Source organism: Anabrus simplex, chromosome 2 (assembly GCF_040414725.1).
Source record: "Anabrus simplex isolate iqAnaSimp1 chromosome 2, ASM4041472v1, whole genome shotgun sequence".
Classification (NCBI taxonomy): domain Eukaryota; kingdom Metazoa; phylum Arthropoda; class Insecta; order Orthoptera; family Tettigoniidae; genus Anabrus; species Anabrus simplex.
Window position 1 is genome coordinate 707,995,479 of NC_090266.1, and position 24,362 is coordinate 708,019,840.

A 24,362-nucleotide genomic window follows, 5' to 3' on the forward strand; every position below is an offset into this window, starting at 1 on the left:
TCAATCCTCGTCTTGGACTCCCTCCTCATCTCTTCACTGATAACCTGTATGATCTCCTCTACCGTGGTGTCTCCTTCTCGTTGCGAGCTCTTTTCTAATGCCCTATTTTCCTTGGTTTTTCTTTTATTTCCATGCCCGTCTTCACCAACTATACTATCTGTAGTTCGCATTTCTTCTACCTTCTTCCCCATTACCACTTCCTTCTCATTCTGCTCCATTTCACGTAATTGCGTTACTGTCTAATATTTGGTCCATTGACCATTGGTTACCACTAATAATTGACCGTTGATGTAGGCTCTTAACCCTTGCAATCGCGCTCGGACCAAATGTCTTTTCAGGGTGTTTATATTCTTGATCCCATCTCTTCCCATATCTCTTTTAATCCAAATTTTTGCTCTCTGTATATTACCCGCTCCTCTTATCCCTATTTCCGCCATCAGGGTGGAAAACAACTTCATTTTTATCGGTCTGTTTCCCCGTGCTTTACCTACCCTTCCCACATCGTCAATATCAGCTTCGCTAAAACTGTTTTTCATCATTTTTTGGACGACTTCCACTACTTTGCATATAGTCAGCACTTTGTCCTCACCTTTTTCCTCCGGGACCCCATATATGAATAAGCATTTATTCCTGCGTTCTTGGTTACCATCTTCTACTACTGACTTCAACTTTACCATCTCTTCCTCCATCTTCCTTATTTTCGTCTTGAGTGATGTAATTTCTCTCTCGTTAGTTTTCACTTTGGTCATTGTTTCCTCCGTTTTTTCCTGTATCCATCGCCTTATATTTTCAAGTTCTTTCACTTGTTCCTTCATCACATTTTTAATCTGTTCAAACGGGCAAACTTCTTCTACAACTTCTTTGACCACTTTTCTTATAACCTCTACGTCTTCCCAGTTCATGTTACCACTGTGAGTCGGACCGGGATTTGCTTCCACGCCCCCTATAATTAACAGTACCATAATCACCGCTGCCACCTGTATTATCTCACCCATCATTCTCGTTTCTACTTTACCTCCTTCACTCCAGGCTGTTTTCATCTTCCGTCTTCCCTGCCATCTTCCAAAAACCACCCGATATTGGTCCACACCAATCATCTTCCTCTTCCCTCCCGTCTTTCTTCCCACTCGCCGCACCCACTGCGCTCCCACTCTACCAGCACTGTCCGCTCCTAACGTCTGCTTCCGTCCGCTGCTTAGGTAAGACCAACCTGTTAAATGATTCTTCATTCATTTATCCAGAATTGCTTTAGCAACTTTGAAGTTAATATCCTAGTAACACTTTTTTTTCTAGACGTAATTTATTTATCCATTTCCGTATATACATTTCCAATGATATTTGAATTTAGCGCGAATTTTCAGGTCACGCCACTAGGAGCGCCTCTTGCGAATTATCTCCTATTTTAACAAGGCTAAATCCATAAGTGTCACGTATTGTTTCTACTGTTTTTGGTAGGAGTGAATGTCCACAGTTCATAAAATATTAAAAAAAAGAATTATGAATGGTTTGTGTGAGGGAGGAGCTTGAAGTAGACTCGTGTCTTTGTGAGGTAGGTGGTACTCATAATTTAATTGCCCCTCGGCTTATGCCACCCGCTGTACCATGCTTCAGGCGGTATTCATTCGTAATGTGTAAGAAGCATCCTAAATACAGTACATTACTGCACTGCAGCTGTACACATCACTTCTCTGCGTCTTCAGGACGTATGCATGCGTAATGTGAAAGGAACAATTTTAGGTGTATCACTGCACTCCAGCTTCGGGTAATATGCATGCGTAAGTTGAATAACTTTCAACGTACAAGAAGCGAACCTTTTCCACAGTGGAAAATATTCTAATGTATGTCAGCAAAGCCTAACTAGTTCATCATGAAATACTACGTGAGCTGCAAAAAAAAAAAAAAAAAAAAAAAAAAAAAAAAAAAAAAAAAAAAAAAAAAAAAAAAAATTACCTTCATTTTTTATTTCTTGAAAGAGAACATTATTTTGACGTCATATATATTTAGAGCCCTACTAATAATCAGCAGAAAAAGAATGTACTCCTCGCCCAAACGCCCTGTTTATCATAGGGTCAAGTTGATGTCACAGTTTGTTGGCAAAACGCCAGGTTATTAATAACATAAGTCCTTGAGGTTTAAAAATACATTTATTTTGACAAAGTATTAAGGACACGATTAAACGTGAAGTAGACTTAGAACTAAGTGAGTTGAGAAAGTGAAAATGGTAAGTCGAGTATCGTAGTGAATGAAAACCAGTAAATATTATGGATGATAGTTTTAACATACAGCTATACTCGTTGACTTTTTTTAACCATAAACGGAGCCATGTGTGTCGTAATCAGTAAAAATACGGACTTAATGCAACTAGACTAATGTTGATAATCACCCAATTTCTTACTCATTAAAATGGTATAGTGAGAAGGTATGAAGGTACATATTGGAAGAAAGAAGAAAGGGATTATAAGGAGAAACAGTGAAGTACACGATTCTCTTTCAGTTATGAGGAATACACAATATGTACCAGAATTCTTACAAAAAACCCATGCACATGACTCCGTATGCTCGGACGTTAATAGAGTCTGAAAAGCACAATTATTGTTGAAACCATGAACTGCCTTATCATGTAAAACTCTTGTCTCTGAACTACAGTATTTCCAATATTGGGAGTAACTTCTGCATGAGGTACAGCTTAACACTTGCAACAGACACAAATCTTAGGGCCAAGTAAGTTTCATCTCTGTTTTTGCATTCTGTAACAAATCTCATCTCATAAATTACACAGAAGTGACTACCTTCATATCTTGGTATAAATCAGAAGCGGCAATAAAATACAACATTTTCCCTTTTAATCGAATGAATCTGAAAGAATCGGTGAAACCTTTTTTGGTTTCAATTGATTAAGTCTTATTCAACTGAAATGCATGTTAGCCATTGAATTGATGAAGTCAGTTGTCGGATGGTTTCTCAATTGAACTGACGTAATAAATATTTGAACAGGACTTTTTATCCTCTCAGGCCGCTTCCTGGTTCTTCGGAACTGCGGTATCAGGACGGACTGAAAAGAAAAGTACATAATATTATTACAGCAGCATTAGGACGGACTGGACAAGTTGAGTGCATAGATTATTCCATATAGTAATTATACGTAAAAATTATGAGCGAAAGGAATATGATAAACAGAAAAGCAACACAAAATCCATTACACCAAATTGAGAGTGGACTGGAATTGGTTCCCAGTCATTTTCGAGGGGAGACTTGTGTTGGCTCGCAAACTGTTGGAGGGTCAGCGCACGAATCGGTTCCCGAGAAAAAAAATCCTTCCCATTAAGAGACTGCGGAATGTCTACTGCTATGGCAATTGATGTGAAGAAAATTTCTCGTACAAGATCAAAATTAATTCCCCAGTTTCTAGGTAAAATAAATTGTACATTAGAATGAGCTACTCTCTAAACTTATGCTCAAATCATGGAAAAGTGGAAATTTCAGACAGACGTGTTGCAAGAATGAATATTTAGTTACACTGCCTTATTTTAACTTCTCAATCAACTTCTGCATATATTATCCTTTTGTAATTTTTTCAGGCCTCGTTTTATCTTTGCTCCTTAATTTGAGATAATTGATGCACTGAATTTCCCCGAGGACATCTGCCGATAGGAAAATATTGGGGTGTGGAGCGTAAAATTCACAGCAATTATCCAGTGTAACATCCATGGGTTGGCTATCAATTCGGTCCTCAACAAAACATGATTCAATTTCTTCTGGTGACAAGAGAGAAAATCCAAATATGGATTTTAAAAATTTCCCGATTTACGATTCCTTGTTTAAGATTCGGTAGTTAATCCAAGAGATTGGATTTCTATTCACGAAGCCTCTGTCATAGATGGGATCTGCAGGAATTAATTATAACCTGAGGGAACACCTCAAATATTTCTTAATTAACCAATTTGTCTAAGTCCACATGACAACGTTAGGATTAATTTAATGTTTGTGTGTTTTGTTGTTGCTGTTGCTCCTTGTAAACCTCGCAATAGATCAGTTATAATGTTAGTATGAACTCACTATGTGTTGTAATATTCAGAAAATAGAGAAATATCACTACTACCTAATATGATGATTACCGGGCGGGTTGATCGTGTGGTTACGGGCGCGCGGCTGTGAGCTTGCATGCAGGAGATAGTGGGTTCGAACCCCACTTTTGGCAGCCCTGAAAATGGTTTTCCATGGTTTCTCATTTTCACACCAGGCAAATGCTGGGGCTGTACCTTCATTAAGGCCACGGCCGCTTTCTTCCCACTCGTAGGCCATTCCTATCTCTTCGCCGCCATAGGACTTATCTGTGTCGGTGCGACCTAAAACCAATAGCAAAAATTCTAATATGATGATTATTATCAGTTCTTGATATAAACTATGATTCAAGCCCAAAACCTACGGGAAAAAATTGAGTAATGTAAATTCGAGATCCAAAATTACGGGAATGAAATCAATTTCCGGAAATTCGGCTTCGGAACCAACTCGAGAACTCCGGAAAGTGTTAACAGTACAAAGAAAAAAACGTGTCTTCATTTTTACAACACTATTAACGCTTTTCAGCACGGTGGTTAGAAGTTGTACATGCATGGTGGTTACATTCAGCGAGCATCTGCTTCAAGCTTTTCGATATTAGTGGTTGATGCTCCTAAACACATATTTTTCTGGAGGGTGGTTTGAAACGATGCGAAGACTCTAAGCAAAGTATTTTAACTCAATATCGCACTTTATGTTATAATTATAAAGAACAAGTTGTAATGTGTAATTCGAAACCAAACTCCATGGCCTTCAGATTATGGGGTGTCGGTGTCGTGTGGTCAGCACGACGAATCCTCTCGGCCGTTATTCTCGGTTTTCTAGACCGGGGTCGCCATCCCACTGTCAGATAGCTGCTCAATTGTAATCACGTAGGCTGAGTGGACCTCATACCAGCCCTCAGATGCAGGTAAAAGTCCCTGACCTGGCCGGGAATAGAACCCGGGGCCTCCAGGTAAGAGGCAGGTACGCTACCCCTACACTGCGGGGCCAGATATGTGTAATGAAGAAAGGAAACGCTTATCCTTTGCATGCTGGGACACAAAATATAGCAATTTTCCGTGCTGCACAGCATCAACGGTACGAAGCAAAAGACGTGTCTAAATTTAACAATACCGAGCTCGATAGCGGCAGTCGCTTAAGTGCGGCCAGTATCCAGTAATCGGGAGATAGTGGGTTCGAACTCCACTGTCGGCAGCCCTGAAGATAGTTTTCCGTGGTTTCCCATTTTCATACCAGGCAAATGCCGGGGCTGTACCTTAATTAAGGCCACGGCCGCTTCCTTCCACTTCCTAGGCCTTTCCCATCCCATCGTCGCCATAAGACATCTGTGTCGGTGCGACGTAAAACAAAATAGAAAAAAATAACAATAACGCTAAATACAGGAGCCTCCGTGGCTCAGACGGCAGCGCGTCGGCCTCTCACCGCTGGATACCGTGGTTCAAATCCCGGTCACTCCATGTGAGATTTGTGCTGGACAAAGCGGAGGCGGGACAGGTTTTTCTCCGGGTACTCCGGTTTTCCCTGTCATCTTTCATTCCAGCAACACTCTCCATTCTCATTTCATAGCATCTATCACTCATTAATATAAATCACTTTGGGAGTGGCAACCCCATCGTACTAATAGCCTATATCTGATTCATTCATTACATCCCTGACCCGGTCGAAGACTGGAAAACAGGTTGTAGGTTTTCATTTTTTCAACGCTAAATACAGTACATACAGCATAAATTAAAGTACTATAGGTTACATCTTATAGCTTTCTTAGGTGGCATTTTCCCAATCATCCCGGGGCGGTAGTACCGTGGATTAGACTTAGTTTTACGAAAGGTTCCTTTCCTGATATCTATCATGTGTAGTGGGATATGGAATATAGTCTCTATTCTGTGTTTCTGTGGTGGTTGGTGGTGTATTGTGCTTTATGTAGATGAAGATTATGTATTACAATGATCACAAAAACCCAGTCTCCTGGCTGGGAACCGAACCTGGGGTCCTGCGAACCGAAGGTAACTACGCTGACCAATTAGCCAAGGAACTGGACGATTAAAGTACTGTACATAACTTCAGTGAATATAGCAATGGGGAGCGGGAACTGTTGCCTGCACCAATGAAACATCTGCACTGACTAAACCTTACTAAACCCAAAAAAGATATTCTCAAAATGAAATATTCTTTTGTTTCAAAGTAATTTCGGGTTTAAGTACACAAGCTCGATTTTTATGGATAAGCTTAACGAAGCTGCACTCTTAAAAGGATTGTTTTGAATCACGAGGATTTTGCCAACGGAAAAGTTTAAAACGATTCATTTTAATTATAACTGAAAGTCCTTTCAGAATGTTTCCGCATAGTACTATAATTTAAGAATGTCTATTTTTCTAATAGATTCTTTTTTATGTAAAGAGTTAAACTGGTTATGTTTAAAATCGGCATTACGTCGTATCGACACAGATAGGTCTTATGGCGATGATGGGAGAGGAAAAAGCTATGAGTGGGAAGGAAGCGGCTGTAGCCTGAATTAAGGTACAGCCCCAGCATTTGCCTGCTGTGAAATGGGAAACTACGGGAAACCATCTTCAGGGCCGCTGACGGTTGGGTTCGAACCCACTGTCTGTCGAATGCAAGCTGATAGCCACATGACCCTAACCGCGCGGCCACTTGCTCGGTTTGGTTATTTCAAGGGTGAGCTTAATGTAGGAATAGTATCTACATAATCATTACTCTAAAACGGATATCCGGACTAATGCGATCTGGATAAACGATTATATACTACTTCCCACCCCCCTCTACGTGATCGTAATCCCAGTTTATTGAGGTGGCGGCCTAATATGGATTTGGCCAAGTTTCACGGCCGGATGCCCCTTCCGACGCCAACCCTATGTGGAGAGATGTATTCGCTACTGCGTGTTCCTGTGGTGGTTAGTGATGCTTCATGTGTGTATGAAGAGAAGGGTATTGTGAACAATGCAAATACCCAGTCCCCGAATCAGAGGAATTAATCATATGCTATTAAAATCCTCGGTCAACCCGGGAATCGAACCCGGAGCCCTCTGAAACGAACAACAATATGCTGACCATTCTGCCAAGGCCTAACTGATAAACGGGGATATAAAGTATTTAATAAACAAGTCAACATACCGTTTACCAGAATAATTGTGATATGGATATAAAACGTGTTTCGCTGACCCGGCATAATCTAAACTGACATATTTACCATGCAACAATACATTTATACATCTATCTTCTACTGGAGATAAAGTAACTGGTCATCCTCTCTATTGCCATTCTTAAGTACTTTCCACATGTTTACTAGAAGGTTCTTTGATTTTATATTCCATACAGAGACAGTACTGATAAGATGTATAAAGTCAGAAAATCGTTGCCGGTTCGCGTAGTTCTTAGCAGGTCTTTCGAGGTGACGTCTTATAGACGACCTGCGCTTCTGTGAGGATGGGGTCCTACTTATGATGACTTCTAATGCTGAAGGCGAGGCACACACACACACACACACACACACACACACACACACACACACACACACACACACACACACACACACACACACACACACACACACACACACACACACACACACACACACACACACACACACACACACACACACACACACACACACACACACACACACACACACACACACACAGAGAGAGAGAGAGAGAGAGAGAGAGAGAGAGAGAGAGAGAGAGAGACCTGAGTCATTCGATTTAACCTATTAAAGTTAAAATCCCGCCCCGGTCTGAATCGAACCCGGGATCCCACGCCAACCTTTTAGCAATGGAGCCAGACGATAGTTGGCATGCAAATTGTACATTGTCGTGAAAATTGTCCTGAAATTTACAAAATGTATATGGTGAATATGTGCGTATCCATATAGGTCATAATCTGAACACTTTAAAATTGTGTATAATGCGCGAAGTTTTAACTATAGCCCACGGTTTTTCATGTGTGTTACCGAGCTCGATAGCTGCAGTCGCTTAAGTGCGGCCAGTATCCAGTATTCGGGAGACAGTGGGTTCGAACCCCACTGTTGGCAGCCCTGAAGATGGTTTTCCATGGTTTCCCATCTTCACACCAGACAAATGCTGGGGCTGTACCTTAATTAAGGCCATGGCCTCCTCCTTCCCACTCCTAGCCACTTCCTGTCCTATCGTCGCCATAAGACCTATCTGTGTCGGTGCGACGTAAAGCAAATAGCAAAAAAAGTTAAAAAAAATAAATTCATGTGTGTTCGTGACTGAACGAAGTGTGTACCCCAAAACAGGTTAAATTTTGTTTTTGCTATCTGTAAATCATGAATGTATATTAGTTTTTCACCTTTCTAATTTTCTTATAACTTACTTGAACACTGTCCAGGAGAGAAGGTGAGGTCATCTACGGCGAAACCACCGTTGATGGCCTGGCCTTCAAGTACGATGCGGAAGTCTGTGACGGCCTCAACAGCCACCTGTGCAGGAGTCCAAGTCGCCCGTGTTGTGTCGATGTCTTTAGATTCCAGAACCCAAAGCTGAAATAATATAATATAATATAATATAATATAATATAATATAATATAATATAATATAATATAATATAATATAATATAATATAATATAATATAATATAATATAATATAACCAAACCAAACTCTGTAGCGCAACAGCCCCGAAGGAACATGGCCTACTAAGCGACTGCTGCTCAGTCTGAAGGCCTGTAGCGTAATGCCTACAGATTTCGAAGTGTCGTGTCGTGTGTTTAGCACGACGAATCCTCTCGGCCGTTATTCTTGGCTTTCTAGACCAGCGCCGCTATCACACCGTTGGATAGCTTCTCAATTACAATCACGTAGGCTGAGTGAACCTCGAACCAGCCCTCACATTCAGGTCGGGCCAAACCTGGCCGGGAATGGAACTCGGGGCCTCCGTGTAAGAGGCAGGCACACCACCCCTATACCGCGGGGCCGGCATAATATAATATGATCATTTTTACTGTTGTTAAATAAACATAGTGTAGTTGTAACTGAAAATCGATCGCGTAGTACACTGATGAAAACAGTTCACTGTATTGTAGTCTACATAGCATCGTTCATTATGCCTTCACAAGTCTGGCAAGGGGGCGCCCGCCTGTTACCTGGCGGCCCCGGGTTCGACTCCCGGCCGGATCAGGGGTTTTAAATTGTAATGACTAATATTCCTAGCCTGGGGACTGGATGTTTGTGTCGTCCTTAATGTTCCTTTCCTCGCATTCAACACTTTACACTTCCGCCATTTCTAAATACACGCAGGTTGACGACATATGATGAAAAGTAGGGGCAAAAGATCTTAGGTCTACGCCCCAAATAAATAGCATTTAAAGATAAATGCCTTCACAAAAATGTTGATTATCTAAGGAAGGAAATTGATTAGTAGGCCTAAATGATAACATAACTATATGATATAGACACCCCTCATGTTAGATCAAGATAATGGCAATTTTATTGAATCCACACATTAATTATATTATATAACAAGATTCCTTTAGAATTCAAAGTGGGCCAATGACCTTGGATGTTAGGCCCCTTTAAACAACAAGCATCATCATCAAGCAGAATTCAAAGTAAAGTTAATAAAACTATTTGAAAAGATGCTGAACGATTTGGTAATAAGAGCAGTATTTGTAGTTTAACTGGTTTTGAAGAAGAATTGGTGACCTCTATAAAGGAATGTGTGATCGATTTTCAGTTTATTTAACAACAGTAAAAATGATCATATTATATTATGCCGGCCCCGCGGTTTAGGGGCGGTGAGCCTGCCTCTTACACGGAGGTCCCGGGTTCCATTCCCGGCCAGGTTTGACTTGACCTGAATGTGAGGGCTGGTTCGAGGTTCATTCAGCCTACATTATTGTAAATGAGAAGCTATCCGACGGTGTGATAGCGGCGCTGGTCTAGAAATCCAATGAAGTTTTCTTTAAGTTTAAGTCTATGAAAGTTTGCAGTGATGATAGTATATTGATCGTATTCTTAGTTTTTGGAAATTGGATTACATGAGTTTATGTATCTTAATCATCTGAATACTTTGTATGTCACTTACGGATATCTTGATATCTCGAGCTCCAGTGAATGGGCCCTTCATTACAGTAAATTTGAATACAGGAAAACATAATACCCAGACATTTCACTGAGATAATTCTTTAGTTTGCGTAATATAAATATCACGCGGGACAGTTTCTTGAACACATGATGCTTGTATCCACTATTAATTAGGAATCTAATTTGGTTCCCAGTAGCTTCAATGAAGGCCAGCTGTTGACTTCCAGAATCTAAATTTATAGATTAAAAATACATTTCTTACGTTTTTGTTAGTTAAAGCCAGTACAGAAGTATCAACGGTAAGCAGAGGGGTTATTTTGTTTTCAGAAAATGTACCAAAGTTTGGGTCTCTGTTGTACGCTCTGATATAAATTGCTTTCTTAAGTAATGATTTTGTGAAATGTCGGTTACTTTAAAAACTCTTATGACAGTAAACTGTATACTTCATCACATGAAAACTAAGTGGGCTATTGTACGGAAGAATCAGCATCAAACCGCGTGTACCTCTGTGGTCAAACGTCTTAAAGCATTTCTTGCGTAGGTCTATTATATTTGGAAAGTGGCAAGTAGTGTTTGGTGCAATTTATTGCGAATTTTAACATTTAAACTCATTCTAAAAGCATAAAAATGCACCTTTTTATCACCAAAGTATAGGTAAACCTAACCAAGACACGTATGTAATCACAAAGTCCTTTTCCGGCAGTGATTGTACTCGGGGAACTGCACATAGGATCAATGAATACTAAGCCGATGCACCTGGTCTATTGCAGTTGCTGGGTGAAAATAAAAAAAATAAAGACTAATTTAAATGGAAAAATTCGGAACTGGTACAACATACACATACGAGGTACGAGACATATTTAGAAATAGTCATCTTACGAAACGCGTCTATGTACTAGTCAAGGAGCTGTATCTTTGATTTTTTTCATTTTCAAACATGTACCTTCTCCAGTAGGTCCTCGCCTAGAGAGGCAGAGCTGTTATCTTGCCGTATGACTCGTAGCTCAGCTGAATCTCCTGATCCGAATGCTGCGAACCAGAAAGTGAAACATATCTGACGCTCTTCGGATCCTGGGATTGTGGCTGAGACTAGGCGAGCTGTGTTGCTTCCGATGTTCTGGTTGAACAGGTCGAAGTAGATGTAACCCTCTGAAACAAAACACGATTTCTACGATTAGCAATTCCCCTCATTTACATTCCTCGTCATTGAATGATTAAAAGGAAGAGCTTTAAGTAATACCAAGCTAAGAGTGCTCCTTTCTTATCATACTTAAATTTAACACTGGTGCCTAGCATACCGAATAATGTTTAGCATCACGCATTGTATCTCAGGAAAGGAGCTCTATTCCTAGAAAATACCGGTCTCTATTACTGTAATAAGTCTTCACGGTACCAGTCAGTCAATAGATGAGGGGAACTGCTTAGTAATGCACTTGTAAATCTTGCTCAGAACTTCATCTTGATTACTGCTATTCAGTAGTTTATGGAGAAAGGGCTAGGGAAGTTTTGACGTTCATGTGTTCACATACTGCATACAGTGACACGCCCAAAGTCGTTGGATATGGGTCTAGTATCGCGTAGGCCCTCCTCTAGCTCGGTCACGTTCAGCAACTCGTCGTGGCATCGATTCCACAAGGGAAAGAAACACCTGTGGAGAGATTCTAATCCATGCCGTTCGGATAGCTACCCACAGATTCTTGCTATTTGTAGGTGTAGGTTCTTGGGTGTGAATGGACCTCACCACCACGTACCATAAATCCTCGACAAGGTTCATATTAGGCAAACGAGGTGGCTACAGCAGTCGTTGAAACTCTCCAGATTGCTTCTCGAACAAATTCTGGACAATCTGGACCCAATGGCACGGTGCATTATCTACTGAAATATATCATCTTTGTAGGGGACGTGAAGTCCATGAAGGGCTGTAAGTAGTTACCAAGCATTCATTGGTCAACTGCCTATTCAAGTGGATCAGCGGATCAATCCAGTCCATGCCACTTGAACACAATCCATGAAGCCATGGATCCTGCACCGTATTCGAACCCTACCATCAGCTCGAAACTGCCGGAATAGTGACTTACCGGAAAATGCTACATGTCGCCAGTCCTCCTAGGTCCAAGTAGCAATGCCACGCGCCCAGATGAGACACTGTGCTCGATGTCGTGGTGTTAACAAGGGCATTCTGCTAGATCTTCTCTTCCCATATCCCATTAACGTTAAAGAACACTGCACTGACCCGCTGGATATGCGTATGGTATGTGGCATGTGGACGTGATATGAACCTGTGTGGCTTGTCTGTTACAACGGACCATTCTAGCCAGACGCCGCTAATCGCTATCATCAAGCATCTGGGGCCGGCCACCACGTTGTTTACTGTGGGTGGCAATGCCTTCTATGAAGTATTCCCAATACAAACGTGACACCATCCATTGATATATGTTAAATGTCCTCATAACATGAATGTTACATTCATCTGGCCCCCTCCGTACGAAAGACGATAATTCACATCAACTTGCCACGACCAGCACAGACAGTGTTTACACTCGCTCTCGTGATGCTAGATCACACCTGATACAGGTCTGGGCACTTCCTAGACGTCGTCACGGTACGGTGGCGCCACTGACTCTTACATTTGCATACGGCTATCCCAAGTCTTTTGGCATGTAAGTATATAATAAGTGGGTCACTCCAGTATCATCAAGTATATCAAACTGTCGACAAATATATTGCGTAACGGAAGCTTTGATATTAATGATATTAATTTAGCAGCTAATTCTATATATGTTACTTCCTTACATTCCGGTTTCCTACAAGGTCAAGCGCAGCATAGCTCCATATTCCAAGGAACTGATCCAGGAGTCACCGCATATGTTGAGATGAGAAATACAATATATTGATATGTTCCCTGCAAACATTTAGCAGCGTATGGCGAATGGTTTTTGAGCAAGAAGAGTTCGACCACAAAAAGTTATAGCCATAATATTGTAATAAGATGAATACAGTTCTATGGCATTGCTTCTGCATAATGATATGACTGTAAACTAGGAAACATTTAAATGGTGAATAATTTTCGATAAAAAATTAAGACGATTGTTAGAATAAATGTCCTAATTTCAGTGAATTTTCTGCACGAGATTTTTCGATATGAATCGACCTACTAAAAATACTCTTCCAAAATTGAATTCATTTCATGCAATATGAATATTGCATTTTCAACAGATAAAATTAATTTAGGACACATTCAAAAATCTCTTTATTCAAAATATGAATAGGCCTATCGTGTGAAATATTTGTTGTTACAATCATCCTGTTCAAAGTAACGTATTGATTCTACAGTAAATACAAAACTAATAGAAATATCAAACCCACTTATGACTTGTAAGATATACGAACATATACGTACACATAACCAGATTTACATAACATGGAGATTTAAGTTAGTGGTAAATATAGCTGTGTAACATTGTTTCTGTAATTCTTTCTTATGAAGTACATTCAAAGTTTTCCTCACACAAATCAAAACCAGAAATCTAGTCGAAAATACTGTGTATGGACGAAAGAAAACTACCCACCATCACACCAGGGGTTGAACCTTGCTCTACGTTTTCAATAAAATCACTGAAATATCTGCTGTGCAATCCACAATGTAGTTTGTTTCACTATTTTTATAGTCATCCACACGTGTACACGAAGAAGATTCGTTATTCCACACAAATACTAAAAGCAGTTGAGAATGAATCAACACCGTAGTTAACTAGCAATTTTTCTGCTGCTTGGTGGCCAGCGGGTATACACATTAGCAAGACGATTTTCAGCATCATGAATTTCCAATTGGAATGTCTTTGGAAAGCTACTTAAGAGTTAACTGAAAAATATAAAGTTTTTCACAGCCATGTAGCAATGAACATCGTCACCTCCACCCAGATTCTTAGACAGACTTCGGGAATGTCTAAGAAATAAATTGCAGTTCAATACGGAACAAAAATGAAATTTATAGCTTATAAGGACTTCGGAAGTGTTGATGACTACGTTCCGAGGAACTTACAAGAAGCATGTGTAACAACGATAACGATTGACCTACCTGGTGCTCCAAATGTTTTGTCGGGAAGGTTTGCAGGTCTTCTAGATACTGTAGCCAACCTCCAAGCCGCATTGGACTTCTCCATTGTATCGTTGTACCAATCACAAGTGTCCCTCTCGAACCTGCACTCTCCAGGTCGAACAAATGCAGCTGCTGGGATGGCTGTGTCGAAAACAAGATAAGAGTTGGTACTTGTCAACTACGTAAGTGAAATTAAAATCATGAATAGGATAATGCATAGAGTCTGGTGGTGATGATTGTTGTTGCAAGGGATTAACGAGGGATTATCAGCCTCCGTATGAAGGCCTGGCTGTAGAATTCAAGTTCATGAAACTCTGTCCAATATTGTTCAAAATGTTATTTACGATAACGAGCTAGCATATTGCCGGCTGAGCACACAAAACGAGCAATGGACAACGGCTGAGTGAGCTATTTAGTGGACCTGAGAGTCAAGATAACAGTTGCTATGGAATGGAAATGAGCATCTCAGATTTAATCTGAGTCATCGCCCACCTTGTGCTTAGGCGGCTTAGGACTATACAGTACCCTGTGGACCCTAACCCATTAAAGGAGAGATTCTCCTTGGGACTATGTGTAAGTAGGGTAGTATTCTCCTTCACAGAATTTTTACCGAGCACGCTCAGAACGTTTTAAGCAAGCCTAGGACCTGTGGGAATAACGGAGTCCCATTTCCGTTAGACAGGCGAGAGACTCCTTGCAAACAACTTGGCGAACGAAATGAAATACGATAGGGAATACGATAGGGAGATATATTAACGGGACTTAACGGAAGAAAGTAGGTCTGGCTGAGTCAACGAAGAGGATGCGTCTGGACGTGTTAGTATATAATGGTATACGGGTAGGGGCAGATGACGACGAAGAGATAGGAAAATACGAAGTGATCTTAACAGTTGTTGGAAAGGGAAGAACAGAATGTGGGGTAGGACTCTTCATCAGGAATAATACTTCACGCAATATAGTTTCTGTTAAGCACATAAATGAGTGAAAGATGTGGGTAGATTTAGCTGTTGGAGGAATTAGGACGAAAATTGTCTCAATCAATTCACTATGTGATGTTGCAGATGATGAGTAAATTGATAAGTTTTATGGAGTACTGAGTGGCATCGTAGTCAGGGTTAACAGAAAGGATAGGATAGTGCTAATGGGCGATTTCATTGCGAAGGTTGAATATAGAACTAAAGGATACCAAAGGGTGATTGGTAAATGCCAGGGAATACATGGAAGCTAATAGGAATGGGATGCGTTTACTGGATTTCTGTGCTAGTATGGAGTTAGAAGTTACGAGTACATTCTCCAACCTCAAGGTTAATCTCAGCTACACATGGGGGCTGAAATATCGTAATAAGGTATATCATATCCGACGTATAATTCAGAAATCTGTTAGGATTGTGCGGGAGTTCCTGGTATTTTTCGATCATACATACCAATATCTGATCTTCTCTGAACTAATTATCTCTTGGCCTAGGATAGAGAAAGTGAAATCTGTCTGTATACGAATAAGGGTAGAAAATACCCAGTACGGAGACATTAGCTAGAAGTACGTGGATATGATTACTGAAATGTTCCCAGCAATGAACACTAAGCAGGATCAGGCTATATTAAGAGAATGGATCACTTACCGGGATGCTGTAATAGAAACAGCACGGGAATGATTAGGAACTACTGTGTGAAAATGGAAAAGAACAAACATCTTGGTGCAATGCTGAAGTGAGGCGGACTGTAAACATAAAAAGAATGTTGAACAAAAATGGCTTCAAACAAGGACTGATGCAGGCAGGGAAACACACGTAAGAAATAGAGTGAAACAAATAATTGTTAAATTCAAGATGAAGTATTGGGAAGATTTCGATAATAAACTGCAAAGACTTCATCTACCTTCAGGGAAGCCTTTCTGGACAGTCACACACAATCTTAGTGAGGGAGGGGAAAAAGGAAATGAATAGTGATTTTTGTAAATCGGGTGAACTCATAGCAAATCCCAGGGAATCACTGTATAGGTGGAAGGAATCTTTTGAATATATTCTCAACATAAAAGGAAATCTTTCTGTTGACGTGGGGAGGAGGACAGTGAATTTAGAGAAATGACGCTTGAGGAAGTGGGTAAATAAACTCCGTTGTCCTTAATCAGCAAGAATAGGTTAAATTAGTTCTGAAATGGTGAAATTTAGTGGAAAGACTGGGATGGAATTACTTCATAAAGTAATAAAATCAGCACAGAATGCTAGTAAGGTACCTTCTGTTTCGATGAAAGCAGTAATTGTACCTTTCTATAAGCAAGGAGACAGGGAGGATTGCAACAACCACCGAGGTATTTCACTGACCAGCACACCAGGCAAGGTGTTCACTGGCATTATGGAACGGGGGGGGGGGAGGGGGGGGGGAGAGGGTTGCGACCAGTGGTTAATACTAAGTTGGACGAATACCGGTGTGTTCTCAGACCACAGACGGGCTGTCAGGATCAGATTTTCAATGTGCGCCAGGTAATTGAAAAAAATTGCTGCGAGTGGAATATACATTTTTGTTTTGTAGATCTAGAGAAGGCTCATGACAGACTGCTGAGGGAAAATATATTGGCGGTACTGGAATAATGGAATTGACGGTTTATTATTAAACGTGATCACAGGCATTTGTGTTGACATTTGGGCTGCAGCTATAATTGATGGTAGAATTAGTTCTAGGTCCAATGCACACAGAGGTTATACTGATGCAAGTTTTGATAACGCAAGCTCGCAGATTGGCAGTGAGTTATGTACTTGGTATGCGACGGCGGATCAATCGTGGTTTAGTAAAGTGATGAGTGGAGATTATGTAGTGAGCTATCGTAGATAAGTCGCACAATACCGATACTGCTTCGTAAATCGATTGTAAATTATTTGTATATGCACAGTATTTCAAGTATTATTATTGTTTTTGTGTTAAGTGTAAATGTATAGATAAATGCAGTCAGTGGTAGTGAGGTTTATTATTAATTAAGTACATCGCTGCATTTTACTTAAAATTGGCGACCGTGACAGGACTATTCTGTATTTTAAGTACTGTGTGTGATAACATTTAAGGGATGGAATCATGAAGGGAGGATCTTCAGTATACGGAGAGATGGTGAGTATTAAAGCTATGTTTGCGAACCTAATGTCTGTGATCGTGAAGTCATATTCACAACTCTCGTACCAAATATCACAAGTGAAAAATGAATTGACAGAAGAGTTACCTGACAATGAATGAAGTTAGGATAGGCTGGACAAACCAAAGGAAATATTTCTTCTTTAGAGCAGAATGTAGTTCTCCTCGATAATACGGAAGAATCTACTCCACGCACTATGGAAAACAACTCATACCATGTTAGAAAAACAATTTCATCTTCAAGTCTATCGGTGCGTAACGGAAAGTTAGACCCGCAGGTCATGAAGGAAAATTTTCCTGCTGAGGACTTCACAAAGCTGTTCTCGGGAGACACCAACAGCATTGCACCGGTGATGGGGGAATTAATCCTCTCCCATTTCAGGTTAAGATGACAGGGCAGTCTCCCACAAGCAATGGCAGCACGGCCAGCAGCAGGACATCACAGGAATACATATCTTGGCCGAATATAAAACGCTTAACCAGTCCACAGCACGAGACGCGGAAGAGGACCAGGTCTCCATACCGAAGTGGACTGAGCCCGTCGATGTGGACGATCAGCTTTGTAATATCCATGGCGATGCAGATACAGCGAAGGTATCTGTTCCAGCCGTGGGAGGAGACCGATGGCAGTGTGGTAGCAATAAAACCAGACGCAAGGCAATCTGGTTGTGACCAGGAGGAAATCGGGGTGTACATGCTGAGGGCCACTCGTCTGGACAAGGGCCACACTACGGAGTAACGACCGGTGGTATAATCCCTAAGAACGCAGAGCGAGCCAGAGGCAGCAAGGGTATCTCTTCCAACTGGAGGCGAGGCTGATGCCGGCTTGGCATCAACAACAGTCACAAGGTAATCCGGTCGTGAAGAAATGATAACCGGGATGTACTTGCTGAGGAACACTCCTCCGGGGAAGTTCCACGCAACAGAGCAGCCAGCGGTTCCAGTTCGATGGGAGGTGGATGACAGAGTGGCACCGACGATCCTAGGCAAAGGAGAATTTGCTCGAGGAAAGGATGAAATTGAACCCACCGAACCAGATGGAGATCTGGATCCAGGAGGCAGGACGGGTGAAGATGCTGAGCCACGATATAACTTACATCCTAGAAAGTGTTGACAAAAGTGAAACATTGTTATAGTTACAGGTGGTTGACTGACACGAGTTAGGTTATGTGTATAACGCAAAACAACTTTTCATGTATATGGGCTAGGTTATGTGTTTACTTTTAATCATGTATATGTAACTCAGCTATTATAGGTTGCGTTACATTTATTGGTTGTAAATAACACTTGTTGTATTCAAAGTCATCAGGAAACTTCTGGTTATATGTATGTTACTCAAGGGAAGTTAGGTTAAGGTTGCATCATGTTTATCACTTGTGAACAACTGTCCGTATTTTTCCAAGTTGTTTCAAGAAAACTCTCAGTGTGTGTGTGTGTGTGTGTGTGTGTGTGTGTGTGTGTGTGTGGTAATGTAAGTGAGCTCTGGAATCTTCGTGTACCAAGGACATCTTGTATAATGTTCTAGATGTTTGTAGGTATCATTAGGTTATGTGCCGTAGTGAAAAGGTTGTTTCAAAACAATTCTAGAACAGATACTTACGAAGGTATTCCTCATGTTGTTATAGAATCCTACAGGCAACTTGTAGTAATACTATGTTGTAAGAAAGTAGAATTGTCTAGAATGCTAGCCAGTATATATATGAAAGTGTTGGGAGAAGTGGAGTTGAGTTGTACAAAGATGAAGTCAGTTGGTGATGTTATCGTAGCTCAGCTGTTTCGATACCACGACAATAATGCTCAGTCAGTTGTTGGAGTCGAGTTGTACAGAGATATAGAGTTGGTGTTGTTATCGTAGTTCAGCTGTTTCGATACCGCAAGTTCGTGGATCGGCAGTGAGTTATGGATACTGCGTAGGCAGATCAATCGTGGTTTAGTGGAGTAATGAATGGAGAGAGTCAGTTGTTGATGTAGTGATCTATCGTAGATAAGTCGTACCATACTGATACCACTTCTCAGATCGATTGTAAATGAGTTGCGCATGTACAGTATTTCAAGTGTTACCGTATTTGTGCTGAGTGTAAATACATATAGATAAGTGTAGTTAGTGATAGTGTTATTTATTATTATTATTATTGTTTTACTTCATCGCTACAATCTACTTAAATACAAGGCTGTATATTTCACCTTTGCTGTTCACACTGTACATGGATCATCTAATGAAAAGTATAAAGTAGCAGGGAAGAATTCAGTTAGGTGTAAATGTAGTAAGCAGCTAGAATTAACAGACATGAAAATGGCGAGAAAATTCGCTGGTAGCCTACAAACAGGTGGGAACAATGGCAGAGGGTATGAGGAGATAAAGGCTAAGTAAGGTATGAACTCAATGAATGAAGCGGTACGCATAAATCGGCTTCGGTGTTTTGGTCATGTGTGGCAAACGGAGAAGGATAGGCTACCAAGGACAATAAGGGCCTCAGTCATGGATGTAAAGGAGAGGGCGTAGAAGTCATTTGTAAGACCCCAGTTAGAGTACGGCTCCAGTGTATGGCGCTCTCACCAGTATTACTTGACCCGAGAACTTGTAAAGATCCAAAGGATAACAGCACGATTTGTTCTGCGTGATCTCCGAAAATCGATGAAGTAGTTATTTGGACGTAAAGCCTATAACATATTATTTTTTTCTGGGTGATTTTCGACAAAAGAATAGTGTTACGAAAATATTGCGAACATTGTGTTAGGAAGAATTAGGGATTAGAATATATATATATTGCTAATATCGTTAAGATATTTGGTACCCGAAGTGCATGAAAAAATATCCTTGAACTTAAATTATATTTAGTATTGTAACTGTACGTTACTTTGCAATCGTTTTCATGGTAGTAATACATAATATAATTCAGTGATTTAAGTATTGTTTCACTATCAGGAGACTCAGATATAACATTTTCACAATATATAACATAAGATTTCGATTCTTATTATCCCTATCATTAACCTTATTCCTAAGTAATCTAGTGGAAAATGGAGCAGGTACAGGTCGCACTAACTCATTGAAGATTTTCGGCGAAGCAAGGATGTGAAAGGACTAGATTGGGAAGGAAGCGGCCTTGGCCTTAGTGCGAAAATGGGAAACCATGGAAAATCATCGTCTGGGCTGCCGACGGTGGGATTCGAACCCACCATCTCCCTAATGCAAACTCATTGCTACGCGAACCTAACCGCTCGGCCAACTCGCTCGGTGGGTTTGGAATAATTTACTAAGGGAGATGTTCAATAAATGTCTAACTTCTTTAAAAGCATTTATGTAAATACTAGGTAAACAACTGATAGGGAATCCGCCACCCAGGTGACAGCCCTAAATGCAGATCAGTAGTAATTGATTGATTGATTGATTGATTGATTGATTGATTGATTGATTGATTGATTGAAATAAGTTTATTTGTATTTTCTTTCTTGCGATTTAGTATTACGTTATACATTGAAACATTCTCACGCGATGTTAGAGGGTTAATTAATTTCGTAATAATACGTAAATAGTTAGCTATTTAACGAAGACTTACTGGAGCAGGAACCATCAAAGAAGGTGACATCGTCGAAGCCGATGAATCCATTTGCTCTGCTAGAACCCCAGGTACCTTCAATTACAACCTGAAATACAAATGCTTCCTTTAGATGAATGAAACTGGTGTGGAAACATTATAAAAATTAATAAATAATAAAACATAATATTTGGTACCCGAAGTGCATGAAAAAATATCCTTTAACTTAAATTTTATTTAGTATTGGAAATAATTAATTTATAATGACATTGTAACTGTACGTTATTTCGTAATCATTTTCTCTGTAGTAATACTTAATGTAATTCAGTGATGTGGATATTGTTTCACTATCAGGAGCCCCAGATATACACTGACTGACAGAGCAAATGCAACACCAAGAAGAAGTGGTCAGAACTTAATGCCAATTGCAGGGTAGACTGACGTCACTGAGGTATGCTCATGATGTGAAATGCGCCGCTGTGCTGCGCACGTAGCGAACGATAAATGGGACACGGCGTTGGCGAATGGCCAACTTCGTACCGTGATTTCTCAGCCGACAGTCATTGTAGAACGTGTTGTCGTGTGCCACAGGACACGTGTATAGCTAAGAATGCCAGGCCGCCGTCAACGGAGGCATTTCCAGCAGACAGACGACTTTACGAGGGCATATGGTGATCGGGACGAGAAGGGCAGGTTGGTCGCTTCGTCAAATCGCAGCCGATACCCATAGGGATGTGTCCACGGTGCAGCGCCTGTGGCGAAGATGGTTGGCGCAGGGACATGTGGCACGTGCGAGGGGTCCAGGCGCAGCCCGAGTGACGTCAGCACGCGAGGATCGGCGCATCCGCCGCCAAGCGGTGGCAGCCCCGCACGCCACGTCAACCGCCATTCTTCAGCATGTGCAAGACACCCTGGCTGTTCCAATATCGACCAGAACAATTTCCCGTCGATTGGTTGAAGGAGGCCTGCACTCCCGGCGTCCGCTCAGAAGACTACCAATGAGTCCACAGCATAGACGTGCACGCCTGGCATGGTGCCGAGCTAGAGCGACTTGGATGAGGGAATGGCGGAACGTCGTGTTCTCCGATGAGTCACGCTTCCGTTCTGTCAGTGATAGTCACCGCAGACGAGTGTGGCGTCGGCGTGGAGAAAGGTCAAATCCGGCAGTAACTGTGGAGCGCCCTACCGCTAGACAACGCGGCATCATGGTTTGGGGCGCTATTGCGTATGATTCCACGTCACCTCTAGTGCGTATTCAAGGCACGTTAAATGCCCACCGCTACGTGCAGCATGTGCTGCGGCCGGTGGCACTCCCGTACCTTCAGGGGCTGCCCAATGCTCTGTTTCAGCAGGATAATGCCCGCCCACACACTGCTCGCATCTCCCAACAGGCTCTACGAGGTGTACAGATGCTTCCGTGGCCAGCGTACTCTCCGGATCTCTCACCAATCGAACACGTGTGGGATCTCATTGGACGCCGTTTGCAAACTCTGCCCCAGCCTCGTACGGACGACCAACTGTGGCAAATGGTTGACAGAGAATGGAGAACCATCCCTCAGGACACCATCCGCACTCTTATTGACTCTGTACCTCGACGTGTTTCTGCGTGCATCGCCGCTCGCGGTGGTCCTACATCCTACTGAGTCGATGCCGTGCGCATTGTGTAACCTGCATATCGGTTTGAAATAAACATCAATTATTCTTCCGTGCCGACTCTGTTTTTTCCCCAACTTCCATCCCTTTCGAACCACTCCTCCTTGGTGTTGCATTTGCTCTGTCAGTCAGTGTAACATTTTCACAATATATAACATAAGATTTTGATTATTATTACCTCTATCATTAACCTTATTAGTAAGTAATCTAGTGGAAAATGGGGCAGGTACATGTCGAACACACCGAGCTCGATAGCTGCAGTCGCATAAGTGCGACCAGTATCCAGTATTCGGGAGATAGTGGGTTCGAGCCCCACTGTCGGCAGCCCTGAATATGGTTTTCCGTGGTTTCCAATTTTCACACCAGGCAAATGCTGGGGATGTACCTTAATTAAGGTCACGGCCGCTTCCTTTCCACTCCTAGCCATTCCCTGTCCCAACGTCGCCATAAGACCTATCTGTGTCGGTGCGACGTAAAGCAACTTGTAAAAACAAAAAAAGAACAAGAAAAAAGGTCTCCAACAGTTTACCCTCCCACATCTAACTTTAGCCAGGCTTTGTCATGGTTGATAGGGTGCGCTGGTGTATCATCAATGAGATTCACAGTAATTCAGTCCTTGCCCTACCGAGGGTTTTATCTAGTCGAATAATTATCCTCTCCTCACGGAACCAAGTGATGTACCCGTTAACAGAGCGGATGTTACAGAGTGGATGGGTAACTTTATTATATTTTATGTTGCACCTTATATAACGAGCGCTCTAGTGGGGCTATTCTCTAAATTTATATCTAAACTAGCAAGATACACGTGCTTCACTACGGCTTTAAACTGAAAATTATTATTCAAAGTATTACATTTTGGGGAGTCCAATGTCAGCTAAGCCTGTAAAATATGTCCTCAGTTCGTACGTCAAATGTTTGGGGGAATGATTATTTATTTTCTGATCTAACACTCATTTGAACCCCATACGAAAGAATTTGAATGTTTTAAACCCTATGTTATTTAAAATCTGGGATGTAAAGGCGACCAACCTATGAAATTTTGATTTTGTACGTCGAATAGTAATGGAGGAATGAATATTTCTTAAGGGGTGTTTTTAAATATTTATTAACATCTAGAGTGTAGAAGACCAATTTTCATTTTTAAAAAAGTTAGTGCCTGAAAGGATTTCGGAAGAATGGATATTGTGTTTTTGAGGGTCAACCACCATCCAAACCCCTTAGGGGAGAAATCTTTTAAAATATACGATATTTTACACCTAGGACATAAAAGAACACCCTTATCATAAAATTACAACTTTGTATGTCAAACAGTTTTGGAACGATGAATAATTGCGTTTAAGGAGCTAACTCGTTTAATACTTTAGGGTTGGAACGTTAAGAAATATTTCCTATTTCACACCTAGAATTTGGAATTGTAATTTTGTCTTCGTGCGTTAAACCGTTTCGGAGGATCTTAACCCCAATTTAACTCTCTGAGCGGTTAAATTTGTTTCAAACCTTCTGTTATTTAACGCCTAGGATATCATTTGTAATTCTAACTTCATATTTTTGTCATCATTCCTCACCCCCAGACAAAATCCCCTTAGGGGTGTATCGTTTTAAGTGCACTTGTTATTTGTATCCTCATAAAAATAATTCAACTCATTTTACACCCCCTTAAGTTGATTCAACCAGCCCCTCCCCCGTAACAAAATACGCGTGTCTTTACTTTAAAGGATATTCCAAATACCAATTTTCTCGTCCGTAACATCCTTCGTCTTCGAGATATAAGTATCCTCAAACAAAGAATTCAACTCATTTTTCAAATCATTTATCTCCCCCCCCCTTA

At 41.2% G+C, this 24,362-nt stretch overlaps 1 protein-coding gene across 1 annotated transcript in view; it reads right to left on the reverse strand.

Moving 5' to 3' along the window:
• Positions 1-2,141: 2,141 nt before the first annotated feature.
• LOC136863055 (MAM and LDL-receptor class A domain-containing protein 1) overlaps positions 2,142-24,362 on the reverse strand; it is a 198,323-nt gene continuing 176,102 nt past the window's right edge. The window contains exons 14-18 of the mRNA XM_067139383.2: positions 20,903-20,990; positions 14,202-14,363; positions 11,067-11,272; positions 8,416-8,581; positions 2,142-3,052 (exon numbers count right to left, since the gene is read on the reverse strand). Coding sequence (XP_066995484.2) covers positions 3,009-3,052; positions 8,416-8,581; positions 11,067-11,272; positions 14,202-14,363; positions 20,903-20,990 — 666 coding nt within the window. The 3' untranslated portion in view covers positions 2,142-3,008. The remainder of the gene's footprint in view (positions 3,053-8,415; positions 8,582-11,066; positions 11,273-14,201; positions 14,364-20,902; positions 20,991-24,362) is intronic.